General features: G+C 34.5%; 4 protein-coding genes and 1 pseudogene across 5 annotated transcripts; 3 read left to right on the forward strand and 2 right to left on the reverse strand.

Moving 5' to 3' along the window:
* Positions 1 to 2,435: 2,435 nt before the first annotated feature.
* LOC106342763 (purine permease 2) lies at positions 2,436 to 3,850 on the forward strand. Of its 2 annotated transcripts, none has more exons than XM_013781786.1 (2): positions 2,436 to 3,399; positions 3,437 to 3,850. In XM_013781786.1, exons 1-2 carry the CDS (start codon positions 2,698 to 2,700, stop codon positions 3,803 to 3,805), a joined length of 1,071 nt encoding a protein of 356 aa, XP_013637240.1. In that variant the 5' UTR covers positions 2,436 to 2,697; the 3' UTR covers positions 3,806 to 3,850. The 2 variants fall into 2 exon arrangements, with proteins under 2 accessions (XP_013637240.1, XP_013637239.1); XM_013781785.1 differs by having other exon boundaries at positions 3,470 to 3,850.
* Positions 3,851 to 3,857: 7 nt separating this feature from the next.
* LOC106342765 (protein CutA, chloroplastic) lies at positions 3,858 to 5,423 on the reverse strand. Its single transcript, XM_013781789.1, has 6 exons — positions 5,203 to 5,423; positions 5,019 to 5,128; positions 4,850 to 4,912; positions 4,588 to 4,619; positions 4,179 to 4,273; positions 3,858 to 4,094 (listed from the first exon to the last, which is right to left on the reverse strand). Exons 1-6 carry the CDS (start codon positions 5,382 to 5,384, stop codon positions 4,013 to 4,015), a joined length of 564 nt encoding a protein of 187 aa, XP_013637243.1. The 5' UTR covers positions 5,385 to 5,423; the 3' UTR covers positions 3,858 to 4,012.
* A 105-nt stretch (positions 5,424 to 5,528) lies between these two features.
* On the forward strand, positions 5,529 to 6,643 carry LOC106342766 (chaperone protein DnaJ). The gene is made up of 5 exons (XM_013781790.1): positions 5,529 to 5,722; positions 5,816 to 5,893; positions 5,974 to 6,049; positions 6,153 to 6,223; positions 6,313 to 6,643. The coding sequence occupies exons 1-5, from the start codon at positions 5,651 to 5,653 to the stop codon at positions 6,382 to 6,384; spliced, it is 369 nt and encodes a 122-aa protein (XP_013637244.1). The 5' UTR covers positions 5,529 to 5,650; the 3' UTR covers positions 6,385 to 6,643.
* Positions 6,644 to 6,867: 224 nt separating this feature from the next.
* On the reverse strand, positions 6,868 to 7,655 carry LOC106342764 (B3 domain-containing protein At2g33720). The gene has a single exon (XM_013781788.1). The coding sequence runs from the start codon at positions 7,456 to 7,458 to the stop codon at positions 6,892 to 6,894; it is 567 nt and encodes a 188-aa protein (XP_013637242.1). The 5' UTR covers positions 7,459 to 7,655; the 3' UTR covers positions 6,868 to 6,891.
* Positions 7,656 to 8,050: 395 nt separating this feature from the next.
* On the forward strand, positions 8,051 to 11,087 carry LOC106340217 (annotated as a pseudogene).
* Positions 11,088 to 17,390: the final 6,303 nt, after the last annotated feature.

Consider the following 17,390-nt stretch of genomic DNA (forward strand, 5'->3'; position numbering starts at 1 on the left):
GTTTCAGTTTTTAGAAAACCAATGAACCAAAACCGAAAATAAACCATAAAAACGAAAGTGTACACTCTTGGAAAGTACTGAGGTTGGGTTGGTTGATCAGAACTCTGAAAACACGGTTTCATTTTGCAAATGCACCGCGCTAGGTATCCCAAACTTTAACTTACCTCTGAAGTCTATTAAACCAATGATACACGAAGAACCACATAAAATAGAAACAAATGTTTATGAGCAAGAAGATGAGATGAAGACCGCTCTTGTAATCATAAACTGTATTATTTCGGGGATTGGAAATATGTATGATTTTTGGTATTTGATATTTTTAAAAGGAAAAAGACTAGTATATGTACTAAGATGAAGATACAAGATTCTCAAAATATGTTAATAATGTCAAAGTGTATTTTTCCCAGATATTCCACAAAATTCAATCAAACACACCAAAAAGTAGTTAATTCATTCATACTCGACATCCTTTATGGCTTCATGGACCAGTGAATATAAAAGAACGAGTACAACGACAAATAAAGTTTTCACAGCTTTGCACATATTTGTATCTTCTTATACAACTATGAACACATCTACCACAAAAATCATATTCAGTTTCAAAATTGGCATTTTTCTTTTTGAGAACAGTTTCAAAATTGACATTTTGGGGGCTTTCTGCACGCTTAAAAGTAATACCATGTCCGCCTAAGTCGGGTTTTGCCATGATATTTGACATACCTGCAAAAAAATGTATATGAAAATTAAATTATTAAACACAAAAATATTGTTAGAAAATATAACATATGATGTAAAGTTAACCAAATATAAATTTACATGATGAAACGATGATTAGATAAGTTAAAAAACAAAGGACTGTATTCATTTTTTGAAAGGAAAATAAGTTTTATTCTTCTTTTTTTTTAGTAATCACTCTGAGTTCTTGTTGAGATCAAAATAGTGCGATACTAATATACAATCTTTTACTTTGTAACGCAATAGTTGATATAATACACTCGACGGTTTTCTTATAAATATTTAGAAAAACTCCTTTAGATTACAGTTTTTGTTAAAAACTATCAAATGTGCATATTTATTATACTGGGTAATTGATTATTCAGTTATTTCAAATAAAATAACTATAGTCATTAATTTTTTTTTTTTGTCGACCATTAAGTTTTGTTTTGAGCTTGAAAGAGACTTGCAAGTTTCTCAAAATTTTGATTTTTTTTTTTTTTGTTAAAGAAAAATTTTGATTTTTTAATTAAAATATATTTTTTTTGTAAAAGAATCTTTTGATAACTTTGTATACGGATGTCTTCACAATGCAACAATTGCACCTTACGATGCCAAGCAGTATCCGAAACCTAGAACTTTTTTTTTTTTGCCATCTAAAGTTTATTAAAGGGAAAGGCCGAAAGGACCAAGCCCAAAACGTAAACAAGGATACAACCATGAAGCCCAAACACATTACGGCTAACCAAACCGTAAACCTATTGGGCCCTAAGCCCATCGTCCTAACCCAGAAAGGCGCCTCTTCCTTCCCGCGAGATGCGTGCACATGACACGTGTCGTAATCCTTACTGCAAGGGATACGCGTCACCAGGCCGCCACGTCTTGACCGAAACACCATCAGAGGGGCATGTGTCCTAAGATCGAAGCCCCACCCCTTCATCGGCATGCAAACTCCGTTGTCGCAATAATCGGACCTCCACCGGAAGAGTACAACAGCTTCCGCCGGGGTCAGAGCAAAAGCGCGACCCGACTCCACCTTGGAACTCAAAACCGATGAAAACCTATAGATCTCAAACACCATCGATCCACGCTTTGAAGAACAACAATCATCTTTGATCGATCCAAAAAATCCATACAGATTTTCAGATCGAGAGTCGATTGAACAGAGGAAGAGCAAGAGCGTAGATCGAGAACTTGATTCCGGATCAAACCGGAGAAGGAGCCGGCGAAAGAACAGTGCTATCAGAGCCACCGCTTTCCCGGAGACGAAAGCCGGCGAAATCGGTGTTGTCAGAGCCACCGTTCCCTGGAAACAGAAGCTGGCGATAGCGGTATAAAGAAAAACACCACTTCCCAGAAACAAGCGTACTAATTGGAGATGAGACTGTTAGAAATTCCGGTAGAGATCTCCTCTCAATCCTTCCTCTGCGTCAGATTTAGAGAGAGGACCGAGCAAAATGACAGATGACCTCTCTCTTCAGGTGTTTTATTGTTTTTTACCTTGTTTCCGAAACCTAAAACTTCTAAACTAAAGTCAAATTTGAGAGAGAAATATTCCAAATATGTTTGTATATTTATTCACATACGACGGCTGATGCTTTGTTTTTCTCTTCTGAATGATTGATTAGTCACCTAATAATTTGTGTCACTCAACTACGTGTATTATTATTATATCGTCGCGTGTGATTCTTAAAGGCATTCCACTAGAAGGTGGTGAATCTTTGACTTCGGTGATCTCGTTATCATACAATAGATTTTAAAATGGCTGTAGATACCAACCAATGGTGAAATAAACTAAATATATTTTATATTGTTCTATCAATCGGTGATGTATTGGTGTTATGTTTCACAAAACCAATGAACCAAAACCGAAACTAAACCGTAAATCAAACCTATGTAAACCGGCTTTTCAGACGTATCCCTACACCACATCAAGTTGAACTAGTAACGATACACTTGAAGTCACTCTTTACGAGCAAGAAGATGATGAAGATGAAGACGGTTCTTGTAATCATAAACTGTATTATATTGGCGATAGGAAACTGTGGAGGCCCTCTAATGACGCGTCTCTACTTCAGAAACGGTGGCAAACGAATCTGGTTCTCAAGCTTCCTCCAAACCTCAGGTTGCCCCATCATCCTCCTCCCTCTCCTCTTCTCCTTCCTCACCCGTCACCGTAAACAAGAACAAGAAGATACGAAGACTACACTCTTCCTCATCAAACCTCCTCTGTTCCTCGCCTCTGTTGTGTTCGGTCTCCTCATCGGCTTCGACAACTACCTCTACGCTTACGGCTTAGCTTACCTCCCCGTCTCCACCTCCTCTCTCATCATCTCCTCTCAGCTAGCCTTCACCGCTCTCTTCGCCTTCTTCATGGTGAAGCAAAGGTTCACGCCTTTCACTATAAACGCCGTCGTTTTGCTCACTCTCGGCGCCGGAAGCCTTGCTCTTCACGCGGACGGTGACAAGCTCCCCAAGGAGACGCGCAAGGAGTATATAGTTGGGTTTGCTATGACGGTCGCTGCAGCTGTTCTCTACGCGTTTGTGTTGCCGCTTGTGGAGCTTACTTACAAGAAAGCTAGTCAGAGGATCAGCTACACGCTTGTGCTTGAGATGCAGTTGGTCTTGTGCGTGGTGGCCACTTGCTTCTGTCTCGTTGGGATGCTAGCTGATGGGGACTTCAAGGTGGGAGGCTTTTTATCTTTCTTGATTAGGATTCAAGAATCAAGAATTTGACTTTTTGTTCATCGTGCAGGAGTTAAGAAGAGAAGCGAGAGAGTTTAAGTATTACTGTGTGGTGGTTGCGTTCACGGCTGTTATCTGGCAAGGCTTTTTCTTGGGGTCTATTGGGATGATCTTCTGCGCTTCGTCTCTCGTCTCTGGAGTTTTGATCAGTGCTCTGCTTCCGTTGACAGAGGTCTTGGCTGTACTTTTCTTCCGGGAGAAGTTCCAGGCGGAGAAAGGTGTCTCTCTGTTTCTCTCCCTTTGGGGGTTTGTTTCTTACTTCTATGGAAAGATTCAGTCCGAGAAGGAGAAGAGGACTCAGGAGGCACAACTGTCTCAGCTTCAAGTTACTGAGTCTGTAGCTTAATAGCACCTAATGGTCTATGTGATGGTTGCACTTTGGTTTGTTTGCTCACGTATATGAGTACAATTTTTTATTACACATAAGTGAACTGGTCTTTAGTATTTGAACACCTCACACAGTCACACACTATGGCATAATCCACAGATGGGGAGAGCTCTTTATTTGAGAAACCAAACTCCAAAGCCAGTGATGGTGGACAGCTACGAGATCTTAGTTCCTTGTGCTGTTTTTCAACCATTCTAGATACTTGTCGCTCCCACCAGTTATGGGCAATGCAATAACTTCTGGCACACTAAAGAAACAAGTAAACAATGTTCAGTTACTTAGCTTTTGTAATATGCTAAAGAAGACAAGACAATATATGAAAAATGCATACTCGTATTCGTGATTAGCATTGACGTGCTCGGTAAGAGACTCCAGAAGGGATTGCCTCGTTTTGATTATCAGGAGCTCCTCCGAATCACTCTGAACCTGAAAGTCAAAAGGGACATGATTATATATATGTAATGTGTTCAGAGATCAGCTTGCAGAAATAGCTCAGATCCAAGATGAACAATGTTCCAAGCAATAAAAAAAAACAAAAAACAAATAGTAAGCATCGATCATACAGACTATGCATTAAGTAATCTCATATGTAGTCTTTTATTCTGAATTTTTCTAGTAAATCTTTAAGCTTTAGAGATCTTTGTTAGCCATTGTCCATACTAGTCTAGTCCTGGAGATAAGGATTGAGATCAAATAACATTGCAGAAAGGTGATTTTGCAAGTGTTGTTTCCTTACTTACCTTTCCTTCCCACTCGTACACCGATTCAACACCTGCATCCAAGCGATGAACCATAAACATCGTGTAGTTTACAAGACTAGTAATATTCAAAATCACAGAACATGCATGGAAGCAAACAAAGAAGTAAGCTAGATATCAAGATGGTATAAAAGCATGGACTGGCCAAAAATTAGCTTATAGTCTTTCTTGAATTAACTTAGTTCTATTTCTGAATAGCAAAAACATGCTCACCACCAAGTGACTACTCTAACAAAGGAAGTACCTGGAACAATGTTGACACAAGCTGCAAGCTTTTCTTGGACTATGCTATTAGCCAACTTCTTTCCTGCCCAATGATGCAAACAGAACATCAAAATATAGGTAGAAAGTTTTCAACTTTAGAACATCTTCAATTCATTTTCCAGCCATTACACAATGAATTGAATCTTAACCTGCTTCTCTGTTAGGAACAGTGACGTAGACGACAATGCTAGGCACAGTGTTGCTCCCCTCCTCCATTTTGATCGATGAAGAAGAAGAAGCCTTACTGCTAAACCTAGACCTATAAATAACAATCTCCAGTGTTCATAAGAGGGGGGGTACACAAGAAACCACAAACTAGATCGAGATGCTAACCTTAAGAGAGGGGCAAAAGAGAGAGACTGTGCACAACCCGGTTTATAGGAAGACGAGGAGAAGGAGGATGAGAGGGAGGAGAAACCCAAGCTTAGCACGCAAAACGCACCGACGAAGGGAATACGCCGTCGTGTTAAGACGGAAGATCCGATTCTACTTCCCAGAGACAGAGACAAAGCCATCACAGCTTTACCTCAGCCGTGTCTTATTTATTTATTCTGGAATCTGCTAAAAGGTCACTGCTTTATAATAAGATGAAACTTAAGGGGTCTATATGCAATATTTAAAACATTGTTTTCTTTTCTTTTCTTTTTTAGCTTCTTTTATCTTTTAGTTCCCAAGTGCGTGAGTGCGTGACTGTCAGAGAGAGAGAGAGAGAGAGAAACTCGTGAACTGAAGACGAAGAGAAGAAGAAGAAGAAGAGTTGTTCACTTGTTTGTTCACACGAATGTGGTGTTCCGGTTTGGGAGACGGCCATGGCTCTTTTCTCGATTTCAATTTCGATTTCGACAACTACAAGGTAATAAAAAAGAACAATATTTCTCGACAGCTGTTTGGTTTTAAAGGTGAAGTTTTTTTTTTTTTTTTTGGGGTGAATTGGGTGTGGTTGCAGGATCACTATAAAGTCCTTGAGCTGAACAGCGACGCCTCCGATGATGAGATTCGCTCTAACTTCATCCGCCTTGCACTGGTTCCTTATCCTAATTTGTGTCCTTTTTTTCTGACAAGGTTTTGTCAGTGATGGGAGTTGTGTTTGGTTGTGTGTTGCAGAAATGGCATCCGGATAAACTTAAAGAAGAGGATTCCGCTACGTCTAGGTTTCAAGAAATCAACGAGGCTTACCAAGGTTTTTGCTTCTCTTTTGCCCTCTCAAAAATATGTACGTTTGAAGAAAAAGGGTTAACTAGTTTTAGGCGTAAAGGTTTGATTTTTATTTTTGGTTGGAACAGTATTGAGCGACCCATTTACAAGGGAGGAGTACGATAAGAAAAGGATGCGTCGTATCTATGAGCACAACATGGTTTAATAGATTTGTTATTTCTTTTATTTTGATTTGAGAGAGCTTCAGAGTTTGATAAAATCTCCATTGTTTTTCTGTTGTTCTTGCAGGAGCTATTCGACCGGTACAAGGAGCTGATATTTACTTGCAATGGCCTTGGGATGAAGAATTTTCTCTGGTGAAATTGCCAAAAAAAAAAAAAAAAAAAAAAAAAAAATTAAGGTTAGGTGATATGTATAGACTTTGTATGATGATGAGTTAGAGACATCAGCCTTTGTAGCAGTGGTTGAGTATTGATTCTAGTCTGAGAGCAAGACAGAGTAATCAAATTAGGTTCTCTGCTTCCACAAGCTTTCATTGTCCTTTCTGTTCTTTGTTCTCAGTTGAAGGCTAGACTGGGTTTGTATTCTGCTCCAAAGTCAAATGTTATGTCTTTTATGATTTGCAGTTTGATAGCGAAGGAAGCAGAAGCAGTAGCAGTAGCAAGCGGGATAGTTTGAAACTTGAGTAACTTTTGAATTATTTAGTGCTGATTCTGTTTATTACTTGCATAAGAAACCACATGATATACCATAAAAGAAAATATGTTTATGATTCTGTCACCAAGTCATAACCATTAGCAACATTAACATAGCACACCCAGTAAAGGTTCTATGTATTCTGGAAGTAGAGTGTCCACTGGGTAGGTTCTATTGATGCCTGAGATGATCTGCAAGAAGAGTGTCCACTGGTTCACGAGACAGCACGCTGAAATGAAGCGTTGAGTCAAAACGATCCCAAAACATTCCAATCTCATCTTCAATCTTCAAAGCCCTCCTGCAGACAAAATCCACGAACCATCCACCAGTGAGAACATAGTAAAGACACTTGGTCCGTTTCCTTAGTAGCATCTGGTGCGTAGAATCAGTATCGTGATCATACACGTCAACGGCAAATGCCCAGCCTTCTTGGACTATCTTCCGGTCACACTCAGGGAGATATCTCAGTATGTGGTGATGTGTGGTACTGGTGTTTAGAAGAAGATGGTTTAAGTAGCTAATATCAGTTATGGTCAGTTCCTTCTTGATGGTCCATGGATCAGTGAAGAGATTTAGTTCTGTTGAGACACCGTACTGCTGCTCCTCTTCTCGTTCTTCTTTCGAGAGAAGCCTCATCCGAGCAAGGTCTATCTTGTCTGAAATAGGAGCCACGTTCATTACAACGTTAGGGGTCAAGGGAAATAACTCGAGAGTTAACTTTTGCGTGTCTTGGTTCATTCTCGTTCAATTCTTTTGCACCGATAGAGACTGCAATATAGAGGAGCGAGTGACCAAAAAGTACTTTGAGAAGATATATCTGGATCGAAGCTCACTTTTCATTCACAGATTGCAATAAGTAAATGTATTTAAATTAAATGAACGCATTGGTTACATATCTGTTCTGAGAAAACAATATTAATCTAGGAAAAGAGAGATGGAAGAATTTTTTTTTTTTTAAATGAGCCCATAGTTTGCATTTATATATAGTTTTTAGCGAATATTTTTTTTGAGAAAAAAAAAATCTAACAAAAAGTCTTTAATTTGCTTTAAGAAAAAAAAAATCATATCAAAATCCTAGACAAGTAAATAATTTTACTAAAGTATCAATATTAAAATCTCCATTAAGTTTTAACACATTTTCAACTAGTATTTATTTAATATTTTAACTAGTTCATTAAAATTAGCCAATATTTATTTTTAATGAAAAATGTATATCAAAATATCTAAAATAAAATTTCCATACATTTTCATATGTAAATTATGCAAGATAAAATTCGAAAGCATCATAACACACAGATTTTAAATATACATGTCATTTAAAATTATTTAGATTCTTCAAAACAATAAACATGTCCATCGTATCTTCTTCTTCGCCAAAGAAAAAGAAAACAGTGAAGAAGAAATGAAGCTCATTAGTCCAGTTATGGCGATCCTTTTCCTAACGATGATCGGCGTTGAAACGGCTATGGATATGTCGATCATTTCCCACGATGACTGCCACCACACCTTCTCGGCCGGCAGCCGGAGCGACGCCGAGGTTTCAAGGCTCTACGAGGAGTGGCTAGGGAAACACGGGAAGGTTCAGACAGGCCTGGGTTCAGAGTTCTCTTACAGAGAAAGATCGACGGTTCGAGATCTTTAAAGACAATCTCCCTTTCGTCGACGACCACAACGCGAAGAATCTTAGTTACAGTCTTACAGATTGGGTCTTACGAAGTTCGCGGATCTTACTAACGACCAGTACAGATCCATGTATGTCGGCTCCAGGCTCAAGAGGACAATCACGAGGACCAGCCTTCGCTACGAGGCTTGTGTAGGTGACGCGCTTCCGGAGAGCGTCGACTGGAGGAAGGAAGGTGCCGTGACTGAGGTTAAAGATCAGGGAAGCGGCGGTAAGAATTTTTTTTTCACTCGATTTATCTTAGCTTGATTGTTGTCTTAAGTGGAATAATAAGTATGAGCATGATTAATAATATCTTATTTAAGAGTGGGTTCGTAGTTTTTTTATTTAAAAATTAAGAGACGGTTTTTTATATTCCGTTAAGAATCCACCGTCTTATTTAAAAGCCGGTTCTTAGTTTTTTTATTTAAAAATTAAGATACGGTTTCTTATATTCTATTAAGAACTTCACCCAAAAAACACTCCATTAATGATGCTTTAACTATTTTCATCAAATATGCATGGAAAAATATAAATCTCTTGTTTTGTCTGGCTCGTTCAAAAACTATTGAAACCCGAGGAAAAAGACGTGTTTGCCCCTTTTAGGAATGGTTTATCGTAAGAAAATGTTGATAATGGTGTTTTGTTTTGAACATAAAATGTTGATAATGGTTTATCGTAAGAAAATGTTGATAATGGTGTTTTGTTTTGAACATAAAATGTTGATAATGGTTTATCGTAAGAAAATGTTGATAATGGTGTTTTTTTTTTTTGAACATAAAATGTTGATAATGGTTTATCGTAAGAAAATGTTGATAATGGTGTTTTGTTTTGAACATAAAATGTTGATAATGGTTTATCGTAAGAAAATGTTGATAATGGTTTATGAAGTAACTATGTGTTAAAAAAAAAAGGTTTATGAATGAACTAATTTCTCTTGTTGATAATGGAAGGGAGTTGTTGGGGGTTTTCAGCCATCGGAGCTGTGGAGGGCGTAAACAAAATCGTGACCGGAGACTTAATATCTTTGTCTAAGCAAGAGTTAGTGGACTGTGACATTCCATATAACGAAGGCTGTAACGGCTGCCTCATGGACTATGCTTTCAAGTTCATTATAAACAACGGTGGAGTCGATACAGAGGAAGATTATCCTTACAAGGGTGTTGACGGACGTTGTGACCAGACTAGAGTTAGTGTTTTGACCAGGAATTATATAACTCTTTAACAAATTTTGGATGATTTTTAATTATATTCACTTTTTTTTTTGTTGCAGAAAAACGCTAAAGTTGTCACCATTGACTCATATGAGGATGTGCCTGCTAACAGCGAAGAATCACTGAAGAAAGCACTTTCTCACCAACCAATCAGCGTCGCCATTGAGGCTGGTGGTCGTGTGCGTTCCAGCTCTATGATTCAGTACGTATTTTAACCATGTTATCATAGTTCTTAGAAGTTTTTTTTTTTTTTGAATACCAGTAAGTTGAAGTAGAAGTCCGTAATCTCCATACCCGAAACAATATCATATAATATTAGTTTTGTCCTGGCGCTGGCGCTGGCGGATCTAGAAAGAAATTTAGTATGAGACACAAACTGTAACATACACATAGATTAGGATATATGAATAAATTTTAAATTAATTACTGAAGAAAAAATAAAAAAGAGAGTGGGGCACGTGCCACACCTCTCCCCTACCTGCGTCCGCCCCTCACTCGAACAGGGACCTCTGACACAATGGCCACATCTTTATAAGTTTTAGCATTGCCTAGGTTGTTTGTTTACTTTTGCATCTCTGTAATCTAATGTTTTTATTGTGTTATTTTCCTTCTGAAGGGTATATTCGATGGAATTTGTGGAACAAATCTAGACCACGGAGTTTTGGCGGTCGGATACGGAACAGAGAACGGCAAAGACTATTGGATTGTGAAAAACTCATGGGGGTCAAGCTGGGGAGAGAGCGGATACATATGGATGGAGCGTAACATTGCAACTTCAGCTGGAAAATGCGGAATCGCTGTGGAGCCTTCATATCCGATCAAGAATGGCCAAAACCCACCAAACCCGGGACCTTCACCTCCATCTCCCATCAAGCCTCCGATCCAATGTGACAATTACTACACATGTCCTCAGAGATACACTTGTTGCTTTCTCTTTGAGTATGGAAAGTATTGCATTGCTTGGGGATGTTGCCCACTAGAAGCAGCCACTTGTTGTGTTCACAACGACAGTTGCTGCCCTCACGACTACCCCATTTGTGACCTTGATCATGGAACTTGTTTAATGGTAAGTTTTTGCATCTCCCACTTCTCAAGAAAAACAACATATTAATGGCAATGCTTGAAACTAAGTCATGTGTCATTTGCAGAGCAAGAACAGTCTGTTTAGTGTCAAGGCCTTAAAGCGAAAACCTGCAACGCCATTCTGGCAACAGAACAGGAAGAACATTGCATAAAGAGAAGATTGAGACACTGCACATCTGCTTCTTCATCCAGAACCCTGACTCATATGAGCAGAGAGATCTCTCAAGAGATTTGTCAGATGCTTGTAATGTTGTTGTTTATGCCATAACTAGATACATTAAAAATGCAGCAGCTGGGTTTCGTGTATATATAAAGAACAATAAGCTGCATATAGGCGCTCTTAACTGGGTTTCGTTGATACAGTACAGTATATGGCGATGTTATGGAAGTATCCCTTATCTTCTATGAAATGATGGTCCACATTTCTTTTTCTTTTTGAGTTTTTAAAAGATATACTAACCTAAAATTTAATATAAGTGTAAATATATTATGAATCAATACCTTTAAAAGATGATCATTCCCAAATTTAACATTCCCAAATTTAACATTTAATGAAAAGTGCAGTTTTTGCAAAAATACCTTTATTTTTACAAGGTATTAATAAAATTCATTAATGACATTTAAGTCTTTTGGTTTTGAGCTTACAGATGCACCTGAATGGATTTATAAATAACGGGCATATATCTATATTATTAAAGCAGAAACATTGCGTTGGACCTCACATTTATTTTGTAAGTTTTTAAATTAAATGCATCTTTCTACTTTATAGTTAAACCTACATTAAATCACTAATAATACTTTCTTTATACTACTATCAATGTTTCCAAACAATATACTTATTTTTTTATACTACTATCCATGTTTCCAAACAACATTATAATTAATTTTGTGTCCAAACAATATAAAATATTAGAATTCATATTTTTAATATTATTAAAAAAATTCTTTCAAATGATTTAGATAGATTAAATAATTAAAATAATTAAAATAATTTATAAAACAACGAAAATAAATAGAACTTATTTTTACAGGTTTAAATACTACAAAAACATTTCAATCAATAATAAATTAATTAAATTAACATATTATTTTATTTATAATTACTAAATAATGGTTATATCATTGATTTAAGTAACATAACAATTCAATAATAGCCATTACATAATATATATATATATAAACATTATAAAATTTACAATAAATTTAATAACAAAAAAATTTATGAAAAATGTTCAAAATATATGTTATCTAAAAAAATGCTTAACACTAATTGTTAACAGCAAATTTAAACCGATTATAATATAAATTATTAACAACATAAATTACACAAAACAATTATTATAAAATTAATTAAGCTATATAAAAAGGAGCAATATGATCAAGACATATTTATAATTGTTAATTATTTTAAATCTATCATTTTTCTCTATCAAAATTTTGTAGAAACGTCATAATTTCATAAAATTACAAAATAAGGAACTTTAAAATTTGGATTAAAAAGTGACAAATTATGAAACTATAACAATTTAAATCAAATTGGATTATATATTGGTCATCCATCAGTTCAATCGGTTAGTCTCGGGTTTTAGTGATTTTTTAAATATGAATATTTTTACAAATCTAAATCGAATTGTCGGATCAGCGGATTAACCGGTTAGACCGCGGGTTTGGGTCGAATTCAAAAGTATTGATTTAAATGCAATAATATTATAAATACACAAAATTCTTACAAATTAACAAAATATTTGTTAAGTTATTAGTGAAATTATCGTCATAAAATAATCCGCGCTTGCTAAGCGCGGATCAAGATCTAGTGGTCATTAGATTAGAATCCTACGGGGTTGAATCAAACCGGCACCGCCGTGAGAACCTACAATGAATAAAAACATCCTGATCTCTAGTTCTTTGAGTCAGCTGATTAACTCGACAATTAAGAGATAAGTGAGAAATAAAAAAAAACCTATTCAAAAACCACTAAGAAAGTTGATGTGCCCCAGTCCATGGATCAGTACATGGAACCAGCTCCGTATGGAGATTAGGACGTTCTGAACAATTCAACCGAGGTTCATCCATCCAACCGTACCGATCAGACTGACCGAGCCGTGTACCGGATCGACATTGCGTTGGTCCGAAATGGAGCTAAGGCTGGAACCACGTCCAGACAACCGAACTGACCGTACCAGAGCTTGTCTTTCCCGACCATCTCGACATTCTAAGGACAATAGTCGAGCCAGAATTAGCTTGGATCGTGAAGAACCTGAAGACAAACATGGATTCTCACCCGGCGGACCATCCAGACAGTCCCGCAAGAGTCCTTATCGTTACCGCCATGCATCTATCAGGTTCGGATGAACCTGGACAATAGCCGAACGGTTTTCTTGACCAGAACGTGAACCGAAGGGTCATCTTTGATCAATCTGCATGGAAGACTGAGTCTTTGACTCATTAATAATATTCTAGTCAATTTTTCTATTTTCTATGCCTTGTTTTCCCACAATTCTCTTTAATTCTCTTTGACTACAAGTAGTATAAATATGTAATCTATTCCATGAATAAAATCAGTCTAAGTTTGAGTTTATTTTTGTTTTCTTCTTTTCTCTGAGTGAGAGAGAGAGTTCTTTAGCTAGTTCATTGGTGTGAACCGGTTTCTTGATTTGGTGGTCAGCCAATTCATCTTTGTGTGTTGTTTGGTGGTTAGCCAACGTACTACATTCTATGCACCTAAATGGATCTATAAATAATGAGCCTATATATATATATATATTTAAAAGATATACTAACCTAAAATTTAATATAAGTATAAATATATTATGAATCAATACCTTTAAAAGAGGATCATTCCCAAATTATACATTTACTGAAAAGTGCAGTTTTCTCAAAAATAATCTTATTTTGGGTTTACAGATGCACCTAAATGGATCTATAACTAATGGGCCTATATATATTTAAAAGATATACTAACTTAAAATTTGATATAAGTATAAATATATTATGAATTAATATCATTAAAAGAGGATCATTCTCAAATTATACTCTTAATAAAAATTGCAGTTTTCTCAAAAATACTTTTATTTTTACGAGGTATTAATAAAATTCATTAATGGCATTTCAGTCTTTTGGTTTTGGGCTTACAAATGCACCTAAATGGATCTATAAATAATGAGCCTATATATATATATATATTTAAAAGATATACTAACTTAAAATTTAATATAAGTATAAATATATTATGAACTATAAATAAATTAACAAACATGAAAATATTATTTTTTAAAATCTACGTATCAATATTCAAAATAGATCATTCGAATATTATACATAATTTCAATACAAACCAAAAATATATATCTTACACCATATATCATATCAATACCGTTAAAAAATGACTATTCCCAAATTATATCATTAATGAAAATTACAGTTTTCTCAAAAATACTCTTATTTTTATAAGAGATTAATAAAATTCATTAATGGCATTTAAGTCTTTTGGTTTTGGGCTTACAGATGCACCTAAATGGATCTATAAATAATGAGCCTATATATATATTTAGAAGATATACTAACTTAAAATTAATATAAATATTTTAATTAACAAATTAAAAATAAAACATAATACCCTTCATCTGATAATCTATCGGATTTTTAATTAACAAATTTTTCATTAAATCCGAACCGGATTATATTCAATGCATCGGGTCTATAGGTTCAACCACGAATCTAGATCGGATATGATAACAAATCTAAAACTCAAACATTATTAAAGAACAACTACAATATTTCGAACAAATACCATATTTTGAAAAGAAAAAAAACAAATGATAAAAATCTAAAAACTCAATTGTTATGGTTCGAAACAAAAATAATGGTAGTTTTTTTTTTGAAACACTAAATAATGGTAGTTTAGAAATCAACTTTCGATCTATAAATGAAAAACAAACAAATCCGCGCTTTCTAAGCGCATATCAAAATCTATTACTTATATTAAGACCTCATATGAGAGAACCTATCTGCACATGCGCTCCCTTTATATGTCTTCTCACATATTTTTTGAGGCACATTTAAGATTTTCTTAACACTTTTAGCATTGCTTGACGATGATGGATTAATGGCAATGCTTGAAACCATAATAAGCTGCATTTAGGCTCTTCAAATTTTTGTTTTGGTTATTGCATATCCAATTTTATTTTTATATTGAATCAAATGTTAACATATGAGTTTTCTTATTAGGCTTATTAATATTAAATTTTGCTTCATAATTTCTGTTAAAAATGTTAGTTTGTTAGTATGATATTATTATTCTTATTTTAAATTGATATTTTAAAAGTTTTTTATTTAATTTTAATGCTATATATTATTTTAAATTTTTTAATATAATTGGCAAATCAAATTGAATAATCCGTAATTTTTTTTAAAAAACTCCGGATATCCAGAAGACCGCATCGAAGCGAATCACAAACGTAGATATTCGTCTCGGACGGAGGGGATCACGAATACTACGAATTTTTTGGATATTCACTTCATGCCTAGGCCTAATTGCAGCAATGTTTTTATTTAATTGAATAGCATTCGAATAATCAATACTATTAAAACATAAAGAATTTTTATCTACGTAGAAATAGTATAGGTTGGACCTTATTTTTTGGGTTCCTATTATTTCTACTTATTTCTAACTCATTTATTATTAAATATATATACTATCCTAAAATTAAGGAACTAAATAACTAATTTATTGTTTTTTAATAATGAATTCAATTTATATTAACACTAAATTTAAGTAACTAATCAATTATTTTAATTATTATTATTTTAACTAATCAGTTGTATAAATACAGCTGTACTTAATCCAAATGCAAAAAAACAAATTCTTCAAAGCTCTCACCAAATACATAATAATATAATTCTTATAGATAGAGTATTAAATTAGATATATATATATATATTTGATCAAATAAATATTAATAGTTATGTACTATTAATATTTAATGATATGATGGAAGATGTTATTTGTTCTAACCAAATGGGTAGCACAAAAATGGAACATGTTATTGTTAATATTTTTATGAGTATAGTTATACGGATTATTCCAACAAACATGTAAAATATTTATCAAATATAAAGCTAATTGAACAAAACATAAAACACACTTTAGGCTAGGCTTGGGTGTTCATGTACCTGTTGGGATAGACGTTGGGTATTTTGAATTTTGGTTCTAGCTTATATCACATCATATGTCTCATTATGGTAAATTTGTAAGCATAGATCGGGTTCGGGTATAATACATTGGTTTTGGTTCTAATTTGCATCACATCATAAAATCCATAAAGTAATCAAATGTCGTTTGGATTCGGGTTATATTGGTTTGGTTCGGTATATCTGTAGTTAAATTCAAAATTTAAAAGCATAACATAAGAAATAAATACTTATATATATAATTGGATATTTAAGGTACTTATTTTAAATTTAAATACTTATTTAGATATCATTTAAAAATAAATATAGAATTGAATATTTGAAGTACATATTTATGTTTCAAATATTTATATTAATATAGACATTTAGATCGGTTTTCAGATTTTTTCGGGTTTTCCGTTTTTTTAGGTTATTCGTTCGGGTTCGTCTAATAACACTACGGTTGCGGATATGTTTTACACCACCCTACAAAATCCATTATGGTATTTCTTACCGGATGCGGATCGATTTTTTTGGTTTAGGTTCAGTTTGGACTTCGGATTACGTATTTTATGTTTAGGCCTATTTTAAATAAAGAAAAAATGCAATTATATAAAAAAAAATTCCAAAAATTAACTCGCGTTTTCAAAGCGCGGATCAAATTCTAGTTAAGATGCAAATAGGATCATTTCATCCACCTTACCAAATAATTATTGTATATAATTAAATAATTGCCACACTAATTAATTAAAGAATAATAAATCAATTTAATACAAAGTCAAAGTCAAAGTTTTGTGAACTTTGATACTTAGTCAAAGTTGTCCAAGGATAATCATTATAATTGTGGCAATTACTTAAACGACGGTATTTGATAGGTATGTGTTGGAGTTGATTTGTTCGTGTAAGTCTGCTCTGACTATAATATTCAAGGTTGACTACAATTTATGTAAGCACATACGTCATCTTGGTCTTAAAACCAATATCTTATTTCAAACACTTTCAGATTCTAAGTTAGCGCAGTTAATTTATCTAGTTCAGGTTATGTTTCTTTTTTCTTTTAAGTTTAAATATTGTTTTTTTGTTGTTCAACCACAAGTTCTTAGATGATTGACAAATTATTCATTGACATCATGTGCATGCAATGACAAGATTCCTACCCCAGAAAGAAAAAAATAAACCCTCAAACTATATATTAATGGCACGAACTGTCCAAAACTGCTTATAATACCTTAGAAATATAATATATTTAAAGAGATTCATTGCATATTCTGTTGTACTTTTTTAATGACGAAGTGCGGAGAGTACATTCAGGAAAGTTGTGTTGCGAATAGAAGAAACTCAACTCTTTTTTCTAACAACGATGAAAGTGGTAATCTCATAAAAAGTAAGCACACACGTGAATGTTTCAAAAAACGATGTGGTGTTTTCTGAATACGCAAAGTTTAGAAATCAGATCACGAGAATTGGTTGAAAACTCTACATTGATTCAGAAGACCAAAATAGAAATCGGTTATCAGTGTCTCGAATATGTATTTAGTGTCATT

This window comes from Brassica oleracea, chromosome C4 (genome assembly GCF_000695525.1).
Source record: "Brassica oleracea var. oleracea cultivar TO1000 chromosome C4, BOL, whole genome shotgun sequence".
NCBI lineage: Eukaryota > Viridiplantae > Streptophyta > Magnoliopsida > Brassicales > Brassicaceae > Brassica > Brassica oleracea.

Coding starts and splice junctions, on each gene's coding strand:
- LOC106342766 (XM_013781790.1), top strand. CDS start 5,651: ATGTGGTGTTCCGGTTTGGGAGACGGCCATGGCTCTTTTCTCGATTTC. Junction 5,723..5,815: donor TCGATTTCGACAACTACAAG/GTAATAAAAAAG, acceptor GTGTGGTTGCAG/GATCACTATAAAGTCCTTGA. Junction 5,894..5,973: donor ACTTCATCCGCCTTGCACTG/GTTCCTTATCCT, acceptor TGTGTGTTGCAG/AAATGGCATCCGGATAAACT.
- LOC106342763 (XM_013781786.1), top strand. CDS start 2,698: ATGATGAAGATGAAGACGGTTCTTGTAATCATAAACTGTATTATATTG. Junction 3,400..3,436: donor TAGCTGATGGGGACTTCAAG/GTGGGAGGCTTT, acceptor TTAGGATTCAAG/AATCAAGAATTTGACTTTTT.
- LOC106342764 (XM_013781788.1), bottom strand. CDS start 7,458: ATGAACCAAGACACGCAAAAGTTAACTCTCGAGTTATTTCCCTTGACC.
- LOC106342765 (XM_013781789.1), bottom strand. CDS start 5,384: ATGGCTTTGTCTCTGTCTCTGGGAAGTAGAATCGGATCTTCCGTCTTA. Junction 5,129..5,202: donor TCTTTTGCCCCTCTCTTAAG/GTTAGCATCTCG, acceptor TGTTATTTATAG/GTCTAGGTTTAGCAGTAAGG. Junction 4,274..4,587: donor TGTACGAGTGGGAAGGAAAG/GTAAGTAAGGAA, acceptor TTTGACTTTCAG/GTTCAGAGTGATTCGGAGGA.